The sequence below is a fragment of the Ammodytes marinus genome (genome assembly GCF_949987685.1).
Source record: "Ammodytes marinus genome assembly, chromosome: 7".
Lineage (NCBI taxonomy): Eukaryota > Metazoa > Chordata > Actinopteri > Uranoscopiformes > Ammodytidae > Ammodytes > Ammodytes marinus.
Genome location: NC_137211.1, coordinates 27,162,300 through 27,183,950, shown reverse-complemented (window position 1 = coordinate 27,183,950; position 21,651 = coordinate 27,162,300). Strand labels below are relative to the sequence as shown.

Sequence of the window (21,651 nt, the reverse complement as noted above, 5' to 3'; positions counted from 1 at the left end):
AATGATGTCCAATATGCATTCAAGACAGACACACATACGGGTTATTACATGAACAAATAGGATTAATTTTTTGAGAAATCACAACACAACACAAGCCTTGCCATGATTCAATTTGAGGAAGATCAGCTTTCACTTACTGACACCCATGACATTCTTCTCCTTAGATTGAGTCGGAGACGTCCAACAGTGAGAAGGACCTGAATGATGCCATGGACAGACTGGGGACACTGGGACAGGAGATCAGTGCACTGAAGACCAAACGGGCCAACAACAGCATGGCAGCAGCCCGCGCTGAAGAGACCGCCACCATGGCACGAGACAAGGCTAACGAAGCCAAGCAGGTGGGTGTCTGTGTGAACGCCCACACACATCTGCCTCAATACATGTTTACAGCTGGTATAGACAGAGTATACATGTACTTATGGAATTTGGAAAGCATGGAATTGGTTTGGAATTAACTGAATGTTTTGGAAAAGTTTTGAATTTACACTCATTTTCACTAGTGTTTAAAACATGTTCATAAAAATCCTAAAACATGTTTAATGGTATGTTATGTTATGTTATGTTATGCAAAAATAGTTCCTTGAATTACTATTGTTTACAGTAACATCTAATTGGGATTTTAATTACTATACATCACGTGATACACATTGGGATGCAGCTAGTTGGCAGTTGTTCTTGAGAGTGAGTAATGTTAGCAAACTAACAGTTAGCAGTTTGCTAATCCACAAGAATCCCTAGAAAATGTGTGTTTAATAATGTATAGCTTTCCAAAGACAAATATAACACATGGCTCAGGAAAGACGCAGTAAGGGTTTCATTTTCGAATCATATGACCATTAACAGGCCTACCTTCTTTAAGCTACTTCAATAAAGTTATGGGAATTTGGTCAAATTTCATGGAAAAGTTTTGAAAATGTATTGTTAATAATGTGTGGGAAAACCTTGTATAGACAGCATCTCTCCTGTGGCTTCAGATTCTAGACGGCCAGCTGACAGATAAATACAATGAGGTGCAGCAGCGCGTTGATACCAAGGCCAAGGCTGCCAAGGACGCCAGGAGGAGAGCAGAGAGCCTCAGAGATGAGGCTAAGCAACTACTGACAGATGCACAGAACAAACTGCAGCGACTAGCAGGTGTGTTTACATGGCTGTGTGTGTGTGTGTGTGTGTGTGTGTGTGTGTGTGTGTGTGTGTCTCTGTGAATGGAGATGAAGACAAAGACAAAGTTTATATGATTTTGGAATTGTTCGGATCAAGAAAGGAATCGCTTTACAATTTTAAAACAAATGGTTGCAATGTCTAGAGTGCAAATAATCGGTTACTAATTTAAAAAAAAATTATTTTACTATTTAACTTGGCAAAAGCAAGTTCAATGCTGGTTGAAATAAATAAAAAACTACACAAAAAAACGTAAGCCGAGGGAAGAAAGGCAACTCAAGGACTCCTTAATGAGTCCATCAAACTATTTGTTCAAAGTTTGTAGAGCACCTTTTATACACAGTAGTGTTATTCCATGAACTTGTAGCGGTATTATAGCTTTTAATAAGTTAAGACTTAAACATGTAATGATAAGTATAAGCTTCATAAGTGAATCCAAAATAGCATAAATGCCTTAAAGGATATCAAAATACAGTGTGTTGCCAAATGTAAAGCCTCACAAAGAGAACATTATGCAGTAGTTGGTAAATATTAGATATATGGCCTCACGGACACACACACACACACACACACACACACACACACACACACACACACACACACACACACAGAGACATGCCATTTACCTGATTTACTTCAATGTTTTGCTTTTTAACTTACAGTGATCATCACTGACTTTTTATGTCTCAGGTGTCTCAGACTTTGTTTTACTTGCTTGTCTCACAGATGAATGAGTTCATATACTCCGGTTTAATTAACTATCATCATGATGGACAGCCATTGTTTAACCACATAGTGTAGCTGCAATCTATGTGTTGTACAATATCTTACAATGTTGTGGCTTTTATTATATACAATTCAAAGGAAATAGCAAGGTCTGGATCTGGGTGACCTCAATGTCAATGTTGGTTAGGTCCATGTCTGTCACTTATCTCTCCATTAGTGTCCTCCCTTGAGTCTCTGCAGGCCTTATATGTATTCCCCACACTGATCTACACAGAGTAAGCCATTGACCCTCTCATCTACTGCCCACAGAGCTGGAGAAAAACTACGAGGAGAACCAGAAGAAGCTGGAAGGCAAAGCTCGTCAGCTGGACGGCTTGGAGGACAAGATGAAAGGCATCCTCAACGACATCAACAAACAGATCCAGATCTACAACACATGCCAGTAACATTGTGCTGTTAATCTGGCCTCTCCTCCACATTAACACTAACTGTACAATAGACTGTGAAAAAAAAGGCAATCAAAACGAGGCCTGGGGATGCTCCTGTTATCACTCTACAACTGAATGTGCGTTATCTTGTGTGCAAACGGCCTTCTTATGTAAGTATTTAAAATTGTTGTTATATTATTTAGATATTATATATATGTCCTGAACATGTTAAGGTTGTCTGATATCACATCTTCTATTCAAATGTAGATGTATTATTTTTTGTTTTAAATGTATCATTTGTCATGCAAATTATACTTTAAAAGTCAATTATACACAGATCTGGGTGGAAAATAATGTGAGATATTTTATTTTCAAACAAGCCAAACATACAAAGAGGATGTATCACAAGACATACGTTTCCAGTAGACCAGGTTAATAGCAGGGTTATTCATTTAAGGATTTTCAGTGAAAATAAAATGAATTGTTTGACTATGCTAAGCCAATAGATATACAGCAAGTAGCCCAAGAGTAGGACGGATGGCTGTGTACTTATACTACTACACAGAAATAATATAGCAAGCAACGTAGGCTAAAAGTGCATGCTATGGATGCAGGATGCTAATTATGGGTCGCTCTATCAGTCCACACTGGACTTTGGCCAAAGGGTAAAATATCTCAACAGCTGTCCGATAGAACTGATGAAACAAGACTGTAGGATAAATATGACGCTCCATTGAGCAGCCTGATAGCTTAGCTTAGCATAAAGAATGATCATCGGGAAACAGTAAGCATGGCTCTGTTTAAGGGCTAGAAAATACCCTTCTCAGCGCCGCCAAAGGTCTTCTTCTTAATCTTCTCATGCAACTCTTAGCAGGAAAGTGAATACGTTTAATTCACAACATGTTGAACTATTTCTCAAAGTCATCACCAGTATTCATGCCACACCTGTTTGTTCATAAACTGTACTGTACTCTGATGCTGATGTGTAAGATATGCAAGGAACTGACGTCTCACTGAAGTCACATGGTTCTCCAGCCATGTTTAACTGTGCCTTTACAATATATGCTATTGTCTCATACTCATGAAATATTTCTATGACAGACTATGTATAAGAAAAAATACATAAACCAAAAAACTAACTTTGCACACATATGTCCCTCAGATCACCATGTCAACTAGTACACAGGATTTTGACAACTATACTTACCAAAGCAAAAAATACCAAAAAGAAGCTTGTGTCAATTTGAACCGTGTTTTGTGAATAAAGTTTGGATAAACATGTCTCTATACTAGCGTGTCTCTTGAATCAAATGAAAAGCTTCCTTGTGTGAGAGCCTATACCGTTTCTAACCTTGTTGTCTTGTGGCCTGAATGTGCATGCATTGATTCACGCTACAGTTTGCAAGGGTATTAAATGACCACTTACTATTTCTGTGATGTGAAGGGTTCTATTTATCTCTGCCTGCCATTAGTCCTTGGTGTGCCCTAAGTCTGCATTTACACAGCTGTCTCTTACCCAAGCCTCCCAGTAATGTCTGATCACTGTGAGTAGCAGTGATGACAGTATACTGCCAAGATGACAGGAGTGAACTAAGACCCATAGTGTGCAGAGGCAGAAGGGAGAGAGAAAGCTAAAGTGATGGAGCTACAGTTCATTACAATTAAGGGAGATCAGACAGGCATTTTACGTGGCAATAGTTGCTTTTACTGTCTAGTTTATGGCTTTGGTTGCACTATTGTTGTCTTGTTAAAGTAACCAGTGTTTTGTTTATAAACCTTCTTTGTGAATTTGAACACAACTGCATCTGTCTTGAACAATTAGGTTAGTTATATTTTGTTAAACTCCCAATATAAAGTGGAGATAAATGTGTGCAAGTAAACACTAAAGAGGAGAGAGATAACATTCAAACATAAATGAACAATTGCATAGATGGTAAGCAATGTTTACAATCTGGTGCATTTGATAAAAAACTATAGGCTAAACGTGCTGTTTTATTTCATAGGATGAGCCGTAATGTGTAGTCATGGTTTACCAAATGAGTTACGTTTGTGCTCCATGCGAATTCTCAACAGAGAGAAAGAAAAAAGACAGAAAAAAAGAGGTAGAGAGAGGTGAGGTAAGGTAAGGAGAGCTACAGATCACGTGATCGCTCCAGTCAGGAAGTGGCCTGGCTGTGCGCACTCATCTCAGCTGTGGCCGGGGCACTACTGTAATTTGCCCAAAACAAAGTAAAACACGCGCCGCAGAGGCCGAATGACACCAGCAGACTGAGCAGTTTTTTGTAACAGTTTTTTTAATTTGTTAACCTTTTTGAAATAACTTGGTTTAAATTGACCAGAAATGGCTCCCGGATAAATGGAAAAAATCTTCCAGAAACACCTTGGACTACGGGGTTTGGCGGCCCGCGGTAGTGCAGGAGCTTAGCAGCCGGGAGAGGAGGCACAAGGAGTCACCGGCCATTGTGTGTCCGCAGGAAAATTACATTATCACCAATTTGAAGCCCGGTGAGTCCGCTTTTATAATTGCAATATTCATTTGACATTTAAATCCCAGGCGGGCGTCAGGTGTCACTAGGTGTCATGTTGTGTGCAGGCTAAACAAGCCGTCAGTTAGCTAGCGTTAGCTTGATGTGGCTAATGACATTAGCTGCTTGTAGCCTGTAGGAGCGTTGGATTGTATGACCCGTCCAGCGCTCTCATGGAAGATATGCACTGAAAAACCAATTGATAGCACTAAGGAAACGCGCTATAGTATACTTTGTTTTGACCTGACGTAATAGTATTGTGGCTGGTTAACTAAGGTAAGCAAGTTAGGTAAGCCAAGACTGAACATCCAGTATACAAAATCTTGTACAGTAATGCCGTTCCCATTGTCCCACGTTACTACCCCACTGCGGGCAGCGGGCCACATAGGCTACATTAGGTTGTAATGTAACGTTAATTGACTAAAGATTTTGTTGCCAATTTAGTTGTTGGCATTTTCAATAAATGGACTTGAAAAGACACAACGTAGGGACTGTAACGTGGGATGAATGCTACAGACAGCCAGGCTTGTGTATACGCCAGCACGTGACAGCCCACAAAAGCTAGTGTGCTGTAAACTAAACGCACCTCTGCAGTCGGGAGTCGGCTGGCTAACTCAACAGTTGCCAAGCTAACAGCGCAGGGGACGAGAGGCGGCATTGTTAAGCTTGCAAACGAGCTTAATACTAGCATAAACGTTTAAAGCAGACACTTATGCTGTAACCGAACGCCCAATAAAATGGCTGATTAGCTGTTGTCCTTTGTTTGTCATTTGACTGGTCAAGCTAGCAACTTGTTGTTGTTGCTATGCTAAGGAAACGAAAATAGGCTCAACGTCGGTGTCGGCTAACGTTTTGTGAAGCCGTACGAGTCTTTGTGTGAGACAACGTGAATGTCTCGCTCAGTGTTGTATTTATTATGTAAAGTAGTGTGTGTGTGTGTGTGTGTGTGTGTGTGTGTGTGTGTGTGTGTGTGTGTGTGTGTGTGTGTGTGTGTGTGTGTGTGTGTGTGTGTGTGTGTGTGTGTGTGTGTGTGTTATACAAACATGTTTACATGACTTGTTAGACCTTGCACACAGAACATATTGATTCAAATGTTTTTTTTACTGGGTTCATAAAGGTGGAGTTTAGGCCTACTGTTTGTGTGCTGAAAAAATAAATCCATTGTGCCATTGCTCTGTTAACTGGTAGGTTGCTATCTTACATACCAGTTTACAGAGCCTAGGCTGTGTATCAGATTTTTCAGTGCACACACCTCACGATCATGAGGAGATATTAACTGATTTTGATAAAAAAACAATTCAGAATCACTTACTGCACCTTTTTCAAATGTCTCTTTGTCTTCCACCTTAGGTCCCCCATCCCCCTGGCATCATTCCTGATTGTGTTCTGGGAGAGTTCCGACCGGTATCATCGCCAAGATAGCTGGACCGGGTAGGAAGAGGCAGCCCTCAGATCCAGACCCCAGCAGCGGTAGTGACTCGGGAGACGGGCGGCCGGTCAGTGCAAAGTGCCTGAGGATGGCCAGCAGCGTAGGGGGTGGAGGAGGTGTGTCTGGCCGGGGCTCTGGGGCTCAGCAGCAGCACAGGGAACTGACCTCCACGACCAGCAAGAAGAAGCAGAAGGACCGGGCCAACCAGGAGAGTCGAGAGGCCAAGAGGGCAGCCGCCGCATCAGCAGCACTGGACGGCCCTACTGCAGAGGGCAAGAAAGGTAAGGTTTTTTTTTAAAGATTTTTTTGGTTGGCATTTCTGCTTTAATTTGACATTTTTCTGCCTGATGAAGGTCGTTTGACTGAAACGTTGCTTCCTTTCGAATAAATTATGATCAGCAAAAATACAGGACGTGTGCGAGAGAGTTTTTTCCTATAGATTCGGTGCACCTTCCTCCAACGCACCTGTCATCTTTGTGAACTATTTAAGGAGAGACAGGGATGAAATGAGGCAGAGAGGGGAATGACGTGCAGATAACGACCCGGGCCGTATTCGAACAGTCTGCTGCAACGAGGACTGAGCCTCAAAAAGGACTTTTTTCTTATTGATTCATTTGCGGATACTTTGCAGGTTAAACTGTCATTTAAAATAAAAATGGAAGAATGTATTATTACACTGCTGTATGGATGGTATTGCATTTAAATTATAACCATTTGCATTATATTGGCAGACCTATTAGACCATTTTTTTATTATTGTTTCTGTTTCCACTGCGCAGTGGATTGTGTGGGTCAAAATCGTCCAAAGGGCATGCTGATTTCCACACTAAAAATCACTCATGGTTGCTAGCGTGCTGTCGCCATCTTTACACTTCTTTGCACAGAATCATGGCCACCAGCTTTCAGTCAGGATTGGTGTCTTTTTAGTAAAGTAAATGCACTCTCAGTGTTGTCATGTCAATGTTCTAATGAGTGGATCCCTGTTTTCTGTAACGAGCACAGATCCACGGAGGGCCACTTACACTCTGCAGCAGATGTTATGCTATTCCACTGTCCAACAACTGGTGGCATTGCAAGCGATAGAAAGATAGAACAAGACCGCAAGTTAGCCAATGTTAATGTAAAAAATGCAGGATTATTTAAAAATAGTTTTGCTAACGTTATGGGGAAGGATAAGTGTATTCAACACATTTGTTGGACCTCAAAGATAAAAAGCGATATGTTTTGGTGAGAAACACTGGATTCAAACATTACAAGAATACTCCAAAAAATGCACCCCTCATTTTAACAAAGCATAGTGCTGCTGCTGTAATTCCTTAACACATATATGATATCAATTGTTTGACATTGTCCATTCTGTAGTTAAGTGACATTGGGATATTTAAAAAAAATATTTTACTTAACACATAGAAACACAGGGAAAAAAACATGCAGCTTTGTTATTTAGTTGCAATATTGTTGTGGATTACAGCTTGCTTTCTACACGCCTTACATTTGTGCTAGTGACTGAATGTGTATTTTCTGTGGGAGGAGAGCAGTTGCCATTCAGAGGAAGCTTCTTGTTTTTAAAAACACTCCCACACAAATCTGCAGCTAATCTGTGTAGGTGCCAAAATGGAAAACAAACAACCTTTATATTCTCATCCTACATTTGTCCTGCACAAGAATCATTGCTGCATTGTGCGATAGCAGTGTACATGATTGACTGGGTTACCCACGGTGATGATGGATGTGCTTTGACACTGGTTTATCCCTGGAAGTAGAAATGCTGATGCAAGAATATCACATTTCCCCATCAACCCCTTGTCCAAAGAGCCTGGTTATTAACACACCATCTCATACCAGTCTAAAGTCAGTCAGTGCGTTTCCATGGGACCGGTAGATTGGATTAAGCCATATACAGATTTTGCCACTTGAACGGACCGCGTCACTTGTCTGAGTATACATGGCCTTTCAGAGAATTGGATAAATGGCCGGCGCATGGCTGACTCTGCTACGATATGTGGCGCTGTAGCCCTTTTAACACGTTTTTATAGAGCCACGTCCGGTTCTTTTCCGGCAACAACACTACTATTTATTACGTTGTGTCCTTCCACTTCCTTGTGAAATCCCCAGCTGGAATGTCGAGCAAGCGAAGAACGCAAACTCCTATATGCCTTTATGCGATCCTGTATACATGCAGATAGAATGCAGACTATGAACACGTTATCTAGGTGTTCTTATCCGACTTCGCTTGTCCGTTAATGTGCCGATTTGTGTGCGAAGTAGATTGGATAAAGCTGTTTACATGCATTTAACAAGTCCTATTGAAGTCTTATTCGTTTATTTACCCGATTATGAGTCTGCATGTAAACGCACTGAGTGAGGAGAAGTACCTTTTCCATGCTTAATTGACAGATGGAGAGACAGAGATGAAATGGGGCAGAGATGGGGATGACATGCAGAGAACGACCCGGGCCTGATTCTAACCCGAGTCTGCTGCTTACTCTACACAACACAAGCGCCCCCTCAAAGAAAAGCACTTCTACTATCATTCTTTTTGCCACAGGACTGCTTTGTAAAATAAAGCTCTGGGCCTTTATTTAAAAATGCTGTGTACATCGTTCCCCCATATATTGTTATTAGCACATTTGAGGTGTTACCATTACACAACCATATGTGGTGTACTGCTTCTCAATACGTTTGGGTACATTTGAAGTGTAATAATACTGTGCTAAACAGCATATGATAAAGTAAAGTAATTATTATAATTTTTTCTAAAGGTATTTTTTTTTTTGAATTTTTATGCTTTATTGATAGTGTAGAGACAGAGTTGAAATGGGGCAGAGAGGGGAGTGACATGCAGAGAACGACCGCGGGCTGGAATCGAACCCGGGTCTGCTGCTGGCCGAGGCCCATGGGGGGGACACCCTACCAACTGAGCTAAGGGCGCCCCCAAGTAAAGTAATTCTGAGGCAGAATCCCTATGGTTTCTAATGGCAGATCTATTACATTTTAGGATTGTTGTCTAATTGTGTCCATTGTTATATATATTGTATTAAGCATGGTAATACTTGTGTTCTTTATAAAGTATAATATGTTCATTGACATACAGCAGAGTTAATGATATCCACCCATTTTAATATTTTACCTTGAGCTGCAGGTTGACAGTCCACTGTGTTGGTGTTACACAGTTTCTGGCATCGATAATGGAATGTGCTGTCATAATAAACCAATGTGCCATGAAGATTTCAAGTATTTATTCAGTATCATGACTGTGAGTGTTGTGTGTCACAGGAGTGCACTGTGGTGGGTCTCCTCTAGGACTATTAACTGTCACCAGCTGGTGGGGATTGGATGTTACTGTGACCTTTGGGTTAGAGAGAGAGAGAGGGTGAGAGAGAGAGAGAGAGTGAGAGAGGGGGAAGACTTTTCTAGTTGTCCTTGTTGAAGTGTCTGTGTGTGCGTGATTCATACCTGACTACTTTGCCGGAAGGGCATTGGACTTTTCGCACCTCTGGGATGATATTTGATTTTGAATCACTTGCTACACTGTTGAGGTCACTATGAAAAATGGTACGTTTTGGTTTGGTTTTCCACGTTGCCTTATTTCTGTGGATGTTTCCACTCTTGATTCTAGCGTAGAAGCTTGTGTGTTGGGCTTAGTTGTAGCATGTTAGCTAAAGTAAGTCGATCATATGCTTTCTTGCAGTTGCTTCCTTGGTCGACAGTTTTGTGTGGCACAGATAATTATAGATGTCTGGTCAGTGATTGCTGAGTTCACTGGACTGACCCAGTTGAGCCATATGAGTGCAGCGGTATGCATAATGTGAATTTGCGAGCAGGTGCATTGCAGTGCATGTCTATATCTCTCAGGGTAGTAGGGACACAGTATCATCACCACTGGTCTCACTAAAAGTGTGTGTGTGTGTGTGTGTGTGTGTGTGTGTGTGTGTGTGTGTGTGTGTGTGTGTGTGTGTGTGTGTGTGTGTGTGTGTGTGTGTGTGTGTGTGTGTGTGTGTGTGTGTGTGTGTGTGTGTGTGTGTGTGTGTGTGTGTGTGTGTGTGTGTGTGTGTGTGTGTGTGTGTGGGTGTGTGTGCTTGTATTACTCATGTTGTGGGGACATTTTTCTGTTTACACAGTGGTATTGTGGGGACGTACCTTCCTTTTGGGGACAATATGGAAGTCCCCATAATGTGATCATGACTTTTTAGGATGAAGACTTGCTTTACGGTTAGGGTAGACTTAGGTTAAGATAAGGGTTAGGCATGTAGTGGTTATGGGTAGGGCAAGTCTCCAGGAAATGAAGTCTATGTAATGTCCCCACAACATACATAGTAAACACAGAGGTTGTGTATGGTAATACACAACCTCTGTGTTTCTTTATTTGTGTGTGTGTTTGCTAAGGCCTTTGTTGTATTGTAATTATCATGATAGGACCCCCCTCTCTGGTTTGACATCTATGTGACTGTCCTTTTACTTTGTGTTTTTCAGATGTGTTTGTGGACTGGAAGCAGAATGTCAATGAGGTGACGGTCAGACTGCGCTGTGGGGAGGGCGTGCAGAGAACGGAAGATATCAACACAACCTTCACTGACACAAACTGCCATGTGGGCTTCCCAGGTAAAGTCATTGTGCAGTGTGAAATGGATACTAATAGGGCGTAAACAGTGCACGGTTCAATAGCATACATATCTTGGTTTTGAAGTCACTGTTCGGTTCTCATTATAGAGGAAAAATGCAAAAAAAAAAAAACAGCTTGTTTGTAATAAGGGAAATGAGTTTATTTAGTTAAACAGTAACAGGTAAACATTCATTAGCTGTCGGCGACTCAGCAAGTATTTCAAATGAAATGGAAGAATAGTGCTGCACGTTCTCCAATAAACTAAATTATTCTCAAGTAAAGGTGCAGCATTAACACAATCAAAAACAAACCTGTACATTCGGCATATTTACGTCATATAAACGTTTTTCTTTCGACAATTGCCTATCGAAACAAACCGTATGTGCCTGTATTATGATGACTCGATTTGAATATCGTTACACCCCTAGATACTACCACAGTGAAGCAGAAATGACCAGAGAGAGAGAGAGAACACGAGAGTGGCTCTAATAACGTGTGTATGCTTGTTTTCATGGCGCAGATGGACGTCAGTGGAGCTGTCAACTGCAGGAGGAGATCGAGGCCTCGTGTAGCAGAGTCCAGTACAAGGAGAAGGGAGCTCTGCTGCACGTCGTCATGCAGAAGAAGATTCCCTTTCACATCTGGCCTTCGCTTAAGGTCAGTCACTCCAGGTTCACCACTGCAACCATACAATCCATACAAGATCCAGAAATGAATTGTGACCTTCGGCTGCTTTTGGTTAACTCCTCAGGAAACATGGTCTGAAAATAGTATAAATGACTGTATGATATGAAAGTTGGGTGTCTCAAAAAGCTTTTACAAGAATTTGATTGAAAATACATCTTCAGAAATATTATAAAACATGCAACATACTTCTCAAATGACATAGTTGGAAGGATTGTTTTCCAGGGGCTTTAAATGATCAGATTGCTTCCCCCCCCTATGTGTACTGTGCTTCAGTCAAACAAGAAGGAGAAGGAGGCCGTTTGCATTGAGGCCAAAGACGACAAGGAGAAGACGACGCCTCTTGCTGCTGATACTTCCTGGGAGAAAGGCCAGCAGCCTCCCAGTGAACCCAGACGCAACGGGGGCAAAGCAGAGCGCGGGGTCAAGCGCTGCCTCAAGAACAAAACAACCCTGGTGGACAAGGCCACCGTGGACTCTGTATCGGTGAATGGGGGAGCTGGAGACGGCTCTACCCCAACCACCATAACAAAGCCTGATCCAGTCCTGAGAGGGGAGCCCCAGCCCCAGCCTCTGGAACCCAGTGCCAAGCGCACCGTAGTACAGCCAACCAAGACCAGCAGCAAGAAGGCTGCTACCTCTCCCCCCCAGACTGACAGGGACACGCACTCTACTGTGCTCTCTCCTGGAGCTCACCAGCAAACTACACACACACACCTGCCCGCTGGTCGGAGCCCGGACACACAACGCAGGGACAACGCAGACAACAGAGCACAGAGACAAGGCAAGGAACACAACAACGTCCCTGCTGCTGCTGCTGCTGCCAGCCATAGCAACACAACTCAGGTGAGACACGCATATCTGTCACACTCTGCTTTGCTTTCATTTAGGAATCGTTAATAGTGAAGTGGGGTCTTATGAGGTACTACTTATGCATAGTTAGTCTGTTACCCTATGGAGATGGCTGTCAGCGCAGTCACTATAAAGAGTTTGTGGGGAGACATCGCTGTAGCAGAAGTCAGCATTGTACTGTTGCAGAGGGGGGCCAGCAGAAACAACTATTTTTCACCACATGTATTTATGAAAGCTTACCTATACATTTATTTATTTATTTATTTTTTAAATCCATTCAGACTGATACGCGGCACTGCACCGGTAAAGAGCCTTTTATTTTTGCACTTTTTTCAAGCTTATTTCGGCCATGTATTACTACGCAAACCGTTGCCATTGCAGTGCAGCATATCAGTCCGCAACTCGGCAGTACAAAAAAAATCCTAAATATAGTGTACAATTGAACGGGTATTTATATTTTCATATAAAGGAGGTTTTGATCACCAGCCCTGTTATGATGACATTGTTCATACTTGAATATTGTTCCATGTCAGAAGCAATCGTCTTCTCCTGGCCCTCATTTGTTTTTTTTAAGTCCTTCATTTCACTCACCTAGTTCATCATAGTGCCTTGGCCCTCTGTAAGGGTCACCAACTCCTCAGAGATCCTGTTTAATGAAGCTTTCATCTCTTCAATGTCCATACCTGGTGGATGTATTCTGCTGAAGTCTGGGCCCAGCCTGGCCTGGTGGATGTTGGCTGCTGCTTTGGTCCTGATTTCCATTCAACCACTGAAGTGTATATCTTCAGATCAATGATAGCTATAAATGTCCTTGTAGTTGAGCTGCCAGCACAGTGCTGCTGCCAGAACTTCAATGGGTAATGGAGAAAGCAGAGACTGTATGTTTTCTGTGCAGTTTTATAAACTCACTTTAAAGATCTCCTATTATACTACTTTTCTGGTCTTAATTTCTTGTTAAAAACTGCTATAGAGCAACCTGACACGAATCACATCACAAAAAACCATGTAGATTTTCGGGAAACTCTTCCTCTCATCTCAGCGAGCACAGCAGTCTGCTCCACACCTCGGCTTTGTGCTTCTCCGCTCCCCCACCCCCTCCTGCAAACCCCACTCCGTTGTGATTGGTTACCTTCCTTCCGGAACACTTTCAGTGGCGCGAGGCAGACTTGAGCAGGAAGGTGGGGGCATGTTGCAGCATTACCATACATGGAAACATCTGCTTTTCGTGACGACTTTTACGTAACGAATATCAGGAAATTCTGAACCGATTTGAACACGTGATTTCTCGACCGGCTGCCCTAGTGTTTAGTGCTCTGCACAGCCACCCCAGACGGTCAGCAGTCTAAATGCATGTACGTAATTATTTGATACGCTAGTATGGTTAAACATGACTATAAATCATTATAACAACGTTTATAGGTCATAAAAGTCGAAAAGTATAATAGGTCCACTTTAAGAGTATGCAGGATTTGTACCAGGAAACCTAGCCAGTGTCTTCAATATCACCAACAAAGAGATGATCACTTATTGGCCTCATGAGCCATGAATAAACAAAGGGTATGTAACCCTTTGTTTGCATACGAGTTTACAGAGCCTAGGCTGTGAATTAACACTGGATTTTCCTTTTTAGTGCACACACAGTGGGTTCACAGTTCAGTATATCTCCCAGTGTTTTCATTACTTAGGCTTAAATTAAATGTCTGGTGTCTTCTGTGGTTAAAGGTGGCCGTGGAGCGAAGCCAGTCTTCAGACCGGTCTGGAGAAGCGGCACATGGCAGCGATAGCCAACCAGCAGCTCCCGTCAGCAGCCAGGCCCAGTCTGCCTCTCCTCCACACACACTGCTAGACAGAACTGACCCTGAGCCAGAGGGAAAGGCTTCTCTGATGCTCCACCAGCAGCCTCCTCCCTCCACAGAGGCAGCTCCAGCAGCAGCCCAGTCCCCCTCCAGTGAGTCCCAGAGGAGGGGCATATGTGACGGGCAGGAGAAGCAGGACCAGCCCAAGGAGGAGCCGACTCTGGAGACAAAGACACAGGAAGGTGAGTTCAGAAGGTGTTGGCACTTGGGTTGGATTGTAATACTGTACATGTATGTGTTTAATATTATTTGATTGCAAACCAACCGCTTTCCATTTTATTTGTAAACACCTCATACCTCAGAATTAAAGGTGGAGCCAGCCATTTTGGAGAATGCCTGTTGTCAAAATCACTTTTTGTCCAAAATCAGTGAATATCTCCTCACTAGCCACTACATATCTGTACAGAATGCACAGAGAAAAGGCTTTATAAACTGATCTACACACGGAAGACCAATGAAAGGAAAAGGAGTTGTTATGTTTCTCCTCATTTATCTTTCTTTAATCAGGTTTTTCATTAATTTGTGTTACCCGTCTATGTGTGTATGTGTAAAAAGATATAGAGCTGTCCAGCATACCATTGTTTGGTGGGCTTGGACGTTTTAGTGCGTATCAGATACTTTTCAGCGGTGACAGTTAATATGAGTTTGTTGATACCCGGTCATAACTCTCTGCAGCCCCAGAGCCAATGGTCAACCTGCAGTTTGTGAAGAACGACTCGTACGAGAAAGGCACAGACCTGATGGTGGTGAACGTTTACATGAAGGGGATCTGCAGGGACACCGCAGAGGTCATCTTCAGGGAACAGGACTTCACCCTCATCTTCCAGACAAGGTGCTCCATCTCAATATGCGTCACGTTAACACGTTACTGTCATGGCTTTGAACAGGTGACCAGTCAACCATCTTGTTTGTGTGTGTGTCCTCATTTTACAGCGACTCTAACTTCCTGCGGCTCCATTCAGACTGTGGACCAAACACAGTCTTCAAGTGGCAGGTCAAACTCAGGTAACTGTTGCCGTCATCTGTTTGCCTAAGTGATGTGTTTGTGACATTTCTAAATGTCAATGGGTAACTGGAGAAAGTAGAGACTGTATGTTTTCTGTGCAATTTTCTGAACTGCATTTTAAGAGTAGCAGATTTGATTTGTTCCACGAAACATAGCGATTGTCTTCAGTATCATCAACAAATAGTGTGTCGCTTATTGGCCTCATGAGTCATGAATAAACAACAGTGCCAAAGCAGTCGTACTGCATCCTGTCAATATAGATCAGGTGTCTGTCAATCTGATGGCCAAAACCAAACTTAAAGGTGGAGTCAGCGGTTCTGGAGAATGCTGGTTGTGAAAATCACTGATTTTTGTCAAAATCCGTGAATATCTCCACACGATCTGCTACCTGTCCTTACTGTGTGTGTGCTGGAATAGATCCAGTGTTAATACACAGCCTAGGCATCTGTAAACCGGTATTTTGCTTGCTACGCAGGCCCGAGTTTGTTAACATACCCTTTGTTTACATACCAGTTTGAATAGCCTAGGCTGTGTATCAACACTGGATTTTCTTATGTTAGCACACACACAGTGGGATCACAGTTTAGCACAGTAGTGCGCACCAGATACTATCTTGTGATAGTTTCTTGTGCGCACCAGAAAGTATCTAGTGTCTTTTTTTTAAACTTTGTCGAAATAACATTATTGTAGATACATAAACAGTCTAGTTTTTCTAGGAGCAGCGTTTAATGTCTTCAAATAATAAAGGAAGTTGGCATCCTTTTTGTCATAATTGAAATTTTTCAAATATTATTAAACATTCATTATGTTAAAATGTTTAGCGGGTTAAAGACAAATAACAGGTTTCTGTCTACATTGCTCTGTCAGGAACCTGATCCAGCCTGAGCAGTGCAGCTACTCCTTCACCCCGTCCCGACTGGACATCACACTGAAGAAGAGACACAGCCAGCGCTGGGGGGGGCTGGAGGCCCCTGCTCCACAAGGTGTGCTGAGGGGGCTGAATACATAGAGCTTTTTCATGTTGCATGGGTTAGATATTAAAGGGATATATTCTTGTAACATTCTCAGTCAATTCCAAACAGTAATATGAAATTGCAACCTTAGAGTCATTATCGATTCCAAATTGGAACCGGTAATAAAATGACGGGTACCCATTTAGTTGAAATTCTGTTCCGCTTATCGGTTCCTAAAGAAAATCCTATTCGTACGATCAACGGCTACGTATGCGTGGAAAGACGTGCCTATGTCACACATCAACATACCCGTGTAACCGCGCCTGCGTGTCTGTCCATGGTTTGATACGAGCTAGTGGTTAGCATGTTAGCAACGTTACAGTAGCAGTGTAAAAGATGGACCGCGGTAGACGGCTTTACTTTGCCAAAGAAAGCGACGTCAAGGAAAAGTGCAGCTGCAAGGCAGGTTGCACATAAAGTGCAATCCATTTGAAAGACTGTACAGTGTTTGACGTACTGCGGCCTCCGAGTGTTCAATCAATCAACCTTTATTCATACTGGACAGATCATTGAGGCTCATTTAAAATGACGTAGAGTCAGTGTGAGTCAGAGCAAGCATTTCCCAAGATCATTATCCTGCAGTTACAGTACACTATTCAATGTCTACAAGAACAAGATAAGGAAAAAAAAAAACATCCTATAAACGTTTGACCTCTTTTTTTTATCCTGTCGGAATCGAACTCGGAATCGATAAGAACTGGAACCGATAAGCAGAACCAGAACAGGAATCGCTAAAATTCAAACGATACCCAGCCCTACCAGTAAGTAGATATATGTGGTCATCTATACATGCCGATCAAAATGTGTGCAAGCAAACATTACTTTGAAAAAAATTGGGGCAAATAAGTCTTCAATCATAAGTCAATGAATGTATATTTAATTGAAGGGAGCTTTTCTTTCAAGGAGCTTTCTGTATGTCCAATGTTCAGTAAAAAGCCACAAAAAAAAACATCCTAGAAATTTCTCTGGGAATTACAGCCCTGCAAAAATGAAATGTTAACAAGATTAAATGACCGATTATTTAAAATAGCAGAAACCATATGATTTATCAATACTGTTATAATAGCTTCATTATGGGTATACATGTCCTCTTATGGATATCATCAGTATGCCTAATGACAAGGCTTTAATTGCCATATGTATGCTTTGGATGGATACCTTACTACTTTATTATATATCATACACACACATGCTATAGGTCGCACACCACATCCTGTCCATTGTTGTTGGACCTTCACCTCCTAACCACAAGCTTCATTCTCCTCTGTTTAAGGTGCAGTGGGGGGTGCTAAGGTGGCTGTGCCCTCGAGCCCTGCATGCATGGACGGCAGCGCGCCAGGCAGCAGCCAGCACAGCCTGCCCTCCAAGGATGAGCCTCCGCGGGTGGGAGAAGAGAAACCAAAGGCCCATAAGGCCAACTCTGGTCTGGAGACTGTGGCTCCTCGCACTGTCTCTGAGCATGTCGCCATCACCAAGCCAGAACCCACTGTTACCACGGTTAGTACAAAGGATCAAAGCATGGGCCGGTGTGATATTCTGAAAGTGTGATGACCTCATTAAGCACAAATACCACGCTTCCACGGTATCAGCAGTTTTTACATTTCCGGTGATCTATGTGGAATATCACAATGTATAATATGCAACGTATCGCCATATGTCATATAATAACCCATGTATCGTGATGAATATCCTATCGTGAAGTCATTGCCAATAACCCTCACACTAAGGTGAAGATGGTCTAATTAGTGGCATCTCTCCTGCTTCAGCCTAAGCCTACCTGCATGGTGCAGCCCATGACTCATGCACAGCTGGCCAGCCACGAGCGCCACGAGGAAGAAGAGGAGAAGAAGGTGTGTCTGCCTGGCTTTACAGGATTGGTCAACCTCGGCAACACCTGCTTCATGAACAGTGTCATCCAATCCCTGTCCAACACCAGAGAACTCAGGGACTTCTTCCATGGTAAATGTCCTCCTCTTTGTTTGGCCTTGATTTCATATCAGCTCAGGTACATGTTAATGTTTAAACGAGATACTCTACATAGATGTCCTTTTGGAATAAAAATGAGAAGGCGGATTTTAATTAAGCAAAGTGCCTATGAACATATTATCAGTATCCCTGCTTGTGGAGCCATGCCTGTGGTTGATGTGTGTCTCCATTACCTCATGCCTGTATGTTGTGTGGCCCTGCAGATCGAGCGTTTGAGGCAGAAATCAACTGCAATAACCCTCTGGGAACAGGAGGCAGGCTAGCTATTGGCTTTGCTGTGCTGCTCAGGGCCCTTTGGAAAGGAACACATCATGCCTTTCAACCATCCAAACTCAAGGTATACAAGCAGCACCCACACTGTTTTATTTGCTGTAGCTGATAATAAGTGTGTTGCTTTGGAATGGCTATATCTGGCTTTGACTGCATGGACTACATGTTTAAAGGAATATTGTAGCTTTTTTCTACTCTCCAGCTCAAGAAAATGCAACAGAAACCAAGTATACCTATACCTGTGCATGCATTTTTTATATAGAAATGGGCAGAGGTCGCACATCCAGGTTAGCTTAGCTAAAAAACTGGTAGTCTATATTTTTACACGTTATGTTATTTTAGAATCACATACATACTGGAAAGAACCCAGCTGTTACAGGCACTTCCTGGTTTCTTTCCAGTATGTATATGATTCTTAAATGACATACCGTGTAAAAAAGATAGAGCGCAACATACGTGGTAAATAAACAAGTCCCAAGAAGCACACACAACCATTTAGTGATGTAAAGTATATCTTTTGACCTGCTCCCTTTTACTACCAGTGTTTGAGCCAAGTTAACCCGGATGAGCGCCCTATGCCTACTGTTTCCAAATCAGAAATGCACGCACGGTTACAGGAACGGTTTCTGTCGCCTTTTCTTGAGTCGGAGAGTGAGTGAGGCAGAAAGCTAAAAAAAAAAAAAATATATCAAACGTGTTCATGTCAAATGTAGCAATGACAATATGACCAATGTTTTTCATTTCCATTTTGTCCTTTGTTGTTTGTAACCACGCAGGCGATTGTGGCGAGTAAGGCCAGTCAGTTCACAGGTTACGCCCAGCATGACGCCCAGGAGTTCATGGCTTTCCTGCTGGACGGGCTCCATGAAGACCTGAACCGCATCCAGAACAAACCCTACACCGAGACCGTGGACTCTGACGGGCGGCTGGACGAGGTGGGTGCTCCTTGTCAAATATTGAGCTGCTCTGGTACACTAAAGGCTGCGTTCCAAATCGCATCCTCTTTCTTTTTTCTATTCTACATACCACAGCTGATCATAGAAATAATCTAGTTAGCATGCAATAGGCACACATTTCGGACATACTTTTACTTATTTATTTCTTCATAACACTGTGCCTTGAACTTGACTCTTTTATGTCCGTTGGATCCCTGGTTGTTTTCATACGGGATGGCTCCGTCGATGTGACGCCACTGGATTGTGGGTCAGAATCACTCAAACTGATTTCAACACTACAAATTTCGCAGGGTTACACTTAAGTTACTTTACAGAGGAGGACAGGAAATGACTAGCGTTCCTCCTCCAACCTACTTAATCCTTGGCCTGCTATCTTTTAAAATAATACCTTTTTTGTATAGAACCTGTTAGAAACAGTAGTTTACAAAATGCTTTGACAGAGGAATCAACTACACAAATATATAGAAAAAGTCAATACACAATTATGTCATCGTGAAAAAGGGAAGATGGGACAGTAGGATGGGACTAACAATAAATGATTAACCTAATTATTAAATTAAAATGTGCTAGGGAAAAAGAGACGATAATGTACGGCATCACATAAAAAGCAAGTATCTTAAATGTGTTTTTAAGACATTAATAAAAATAACCTTTTGTGTGTTGTTACAGTTGGTGGCAGACGAGGCATGGCAGAGGCACAAGATGCGAAACGACTCCTTTATAGTGGACCTCTTTCAAGGCCAGTTCAAATCCAAGCTGGTGTGCCCCACATGCTCCAAGGTATCACAACATCGTTTTCCTACAAAATGTTTGTCTTTTTTGACAGTAAATGCTGGTTAATATTAAGCATTAATACATTGATGTCTTGACCTTCTTCCTTTCTTCTTTCTTGTTCTTCAGGTGTCCATCACCTTTGACCCTTTCCTCTACCTGCCCGTTCCCTTGCCCCAGAAACAAAAGGTGCTCTCAGTTTTCTACTTTGCTAAAGACCCTCATAAAAAACCCATCAAGGTAAGATCAAATAAGAACTGCTTTCCACATAAAGTCTTACTACTCGCTGTGTTAAATGGGATGCAGAATCTAGCTGTGATTTTGTTTTGATTGATTATGAATTTGTGTTTGTGTGGTGCGTGTGTGTACATGTTAGTTTTTGGTGAGTGTGAGCAAGGAGAACTCCAGCACTGCTGAAGTCCTGGAATCCATCTCCAGGAGTGTCCGGGTCAAACCAGAGAACCTCAGACTGGCAGAGGTAATTATCTTATTTTTAATCATATCATCGATATGTAATCATATCAATCCAATTCTTTGCACACATTATGTGGGCTTGAAAGTCCTGATTAATGTTCAAATATTCAAATAATTAAACGCTGTTCCCCTTCACTTAAAGTTGGAGTCAGCAACTCTGGAGAACGCTTGTTGTCAAAATCACTGTGTTAATACACAGTGTTAATACACAGCCTATGCTCTGTAAATGTTGTAAACACATGATGCTATCTACGGTGGGCCCCCTATGTATACTTACCAGTTTACTGAGCCTAGGCTGTGAAGTATTACTGGATTTGTTTTAAAGCACACTTACAGTACAGACTGGTGGTGGAATGTGATCAGATATAACGTATTTTGACAAAATGTGAAGCCTTCTCCAGAATAACTGACTCCACCTTTTAAAAAGAAACTGGAACAATTGTCAATGTCTATCTTCAGAACACTTCACCCAACACACTATATCTGTTTTGTTTCTCCTGGTCAGGTGATCAAGAATCGCTTCCAGCGCATGTTCCTGCCGTCCCATTCCCTGGACACTGTGTCCTCCTCTGACATGTTGTTCTGCTTTGAGGTGCTTTCCAAAGACATGGCCAAAGAGAGAGTCGTATTGCTCAGAGTGCAACAGGTACTAATAAAAAGCCAACTGACTCCTGATTCAACATTGCACCAGTATGTTAAAGTGTGCTGGCTTCTCTCCAGATATTGAGCGTTGCTTTGTTTTGCCCCTCACAGAGACTGCAGGTCCCTAATATCCCCATCTCAAAGTGTGCCGCCTGCCTCAAGCCTCCAGTGTCTGAGGAAGACAAGCTGAAGCGCTGCACCCGCTGCTACCGTGTGGGCTACTGCAATCAGTGAGTTCTACTTGGAAATGTCTGAGCATTGGAAATCTAA

The 21,651-nt window shown here is 42.4% G+C and overlaps 2 protein-coding genes across 4 annotated transcripts in view; both read left to right on the top strand.

The window, feature by feature from the left end:
* lamb2 (laminin, beta 2 (laminin S)) overlaps window positions 1–3,552 on the top strand; it is a gene marked incomplete at its 5' end in the record, with an annotated part of 52,985 nt that extends 49,433 nt beyond the window's left edge. The window contains 3 exons of the mRNA XM_080030773.1: window positions 165–341; window positions 978–1,137; window positions 2,197–3,552. Of these exons, the coding sequence (XP_079886899.1) occupies window positions 165–341; window positions 978–1,137; window positions 2,197–2,333 (474 nt within the window). The 3' untranslated portion in view covers window positions 2,334–3,552. The remainder of the gene's footprint in view (window positions 1–164; window positions 342–977; window positions 1,138–2,196) is intronic.
* A 946-nt stretch (window positions 3,553–4,498) lies between these two features.
* usp19 (ubiquitin specific peptidase 19) overlaps window positions 4,499–21,651 on the top strand; it is a 30,816-nt gene continuing 13,663 nt past the window's right edge. The window contains exons 1-19 of one of the 3 annotated variants that reach the window (XM_080031552.1): window positions 4,499–4,820; window positions 6,191–6,550; window positions 10,742–10,870; window positions 11,392–11,528; window positions 11,832–12,401; window positions 14,130–14,445; window positions 14,939–15,095; window positions 15,197–15,268; window positions 16,137–16,252; window positions 16,978–17,043; window positions 17,556–17,779; window positions 18,049–18,241; window positions 18,472–18,605; window positions 19,315–19,473; window positions 20,164–20,274; window positions 20,395–20,505; window positions 20,642–20,743; window positions 21,245–21,385; window positions 21,493–21,611. In XM_080031552.1, coding sequence (XP_079887678.1) covers window positions 6,358–6,550; window positions 10,742–10,870; window positions 11,392–11,528; window positions 11,832–12,401; window positions 14,130–14,445; window positions 14,939–15,095; window positions 15,197–15,268; window positions 16,137–16,252; window positions 16,978–17,043; window positions 17,556–17,779; window positions 18,049–18,241; window positions 18,472–18,605; window positions 19,315–19,473; window positions 20,164–20,274; window positions 20,395–20,505; window positions 20,642–20,743; window positions 21,245–21,385; window positions 21,493–21,611 — 3,050 coding nt within the window. In that variant the 5' untranslated portion in view covers window positions 4,499–4,820; window positions 6,191–6,357. The remainder of the gene's footprint in view (window positions 4,821–6,190; window positions 6,551–10,741; window positions 10,871–11,391; window positions 11,529–11,831; window positions 12,402–14,129; window positions 14,446–14,938; window positions 15,096–15,196; window positions 15,269–16,136; window positions 16,253–16,977; window positions 17,044–17,555; window positions 17,780–18,048; window positions 18,242–18,471; window positions 18,606–19,314; window positions 19,474–20,163; window positions 20,275–20,394; window positions 20,506–20,641; window positions 20,744–21,244; window positions 21,386–21,492; window positions 21,612–21,651) is intronic. The other 2 variants (XM_080031554.1, XM_080031553.1) reach the window with 2 other exon arrangements.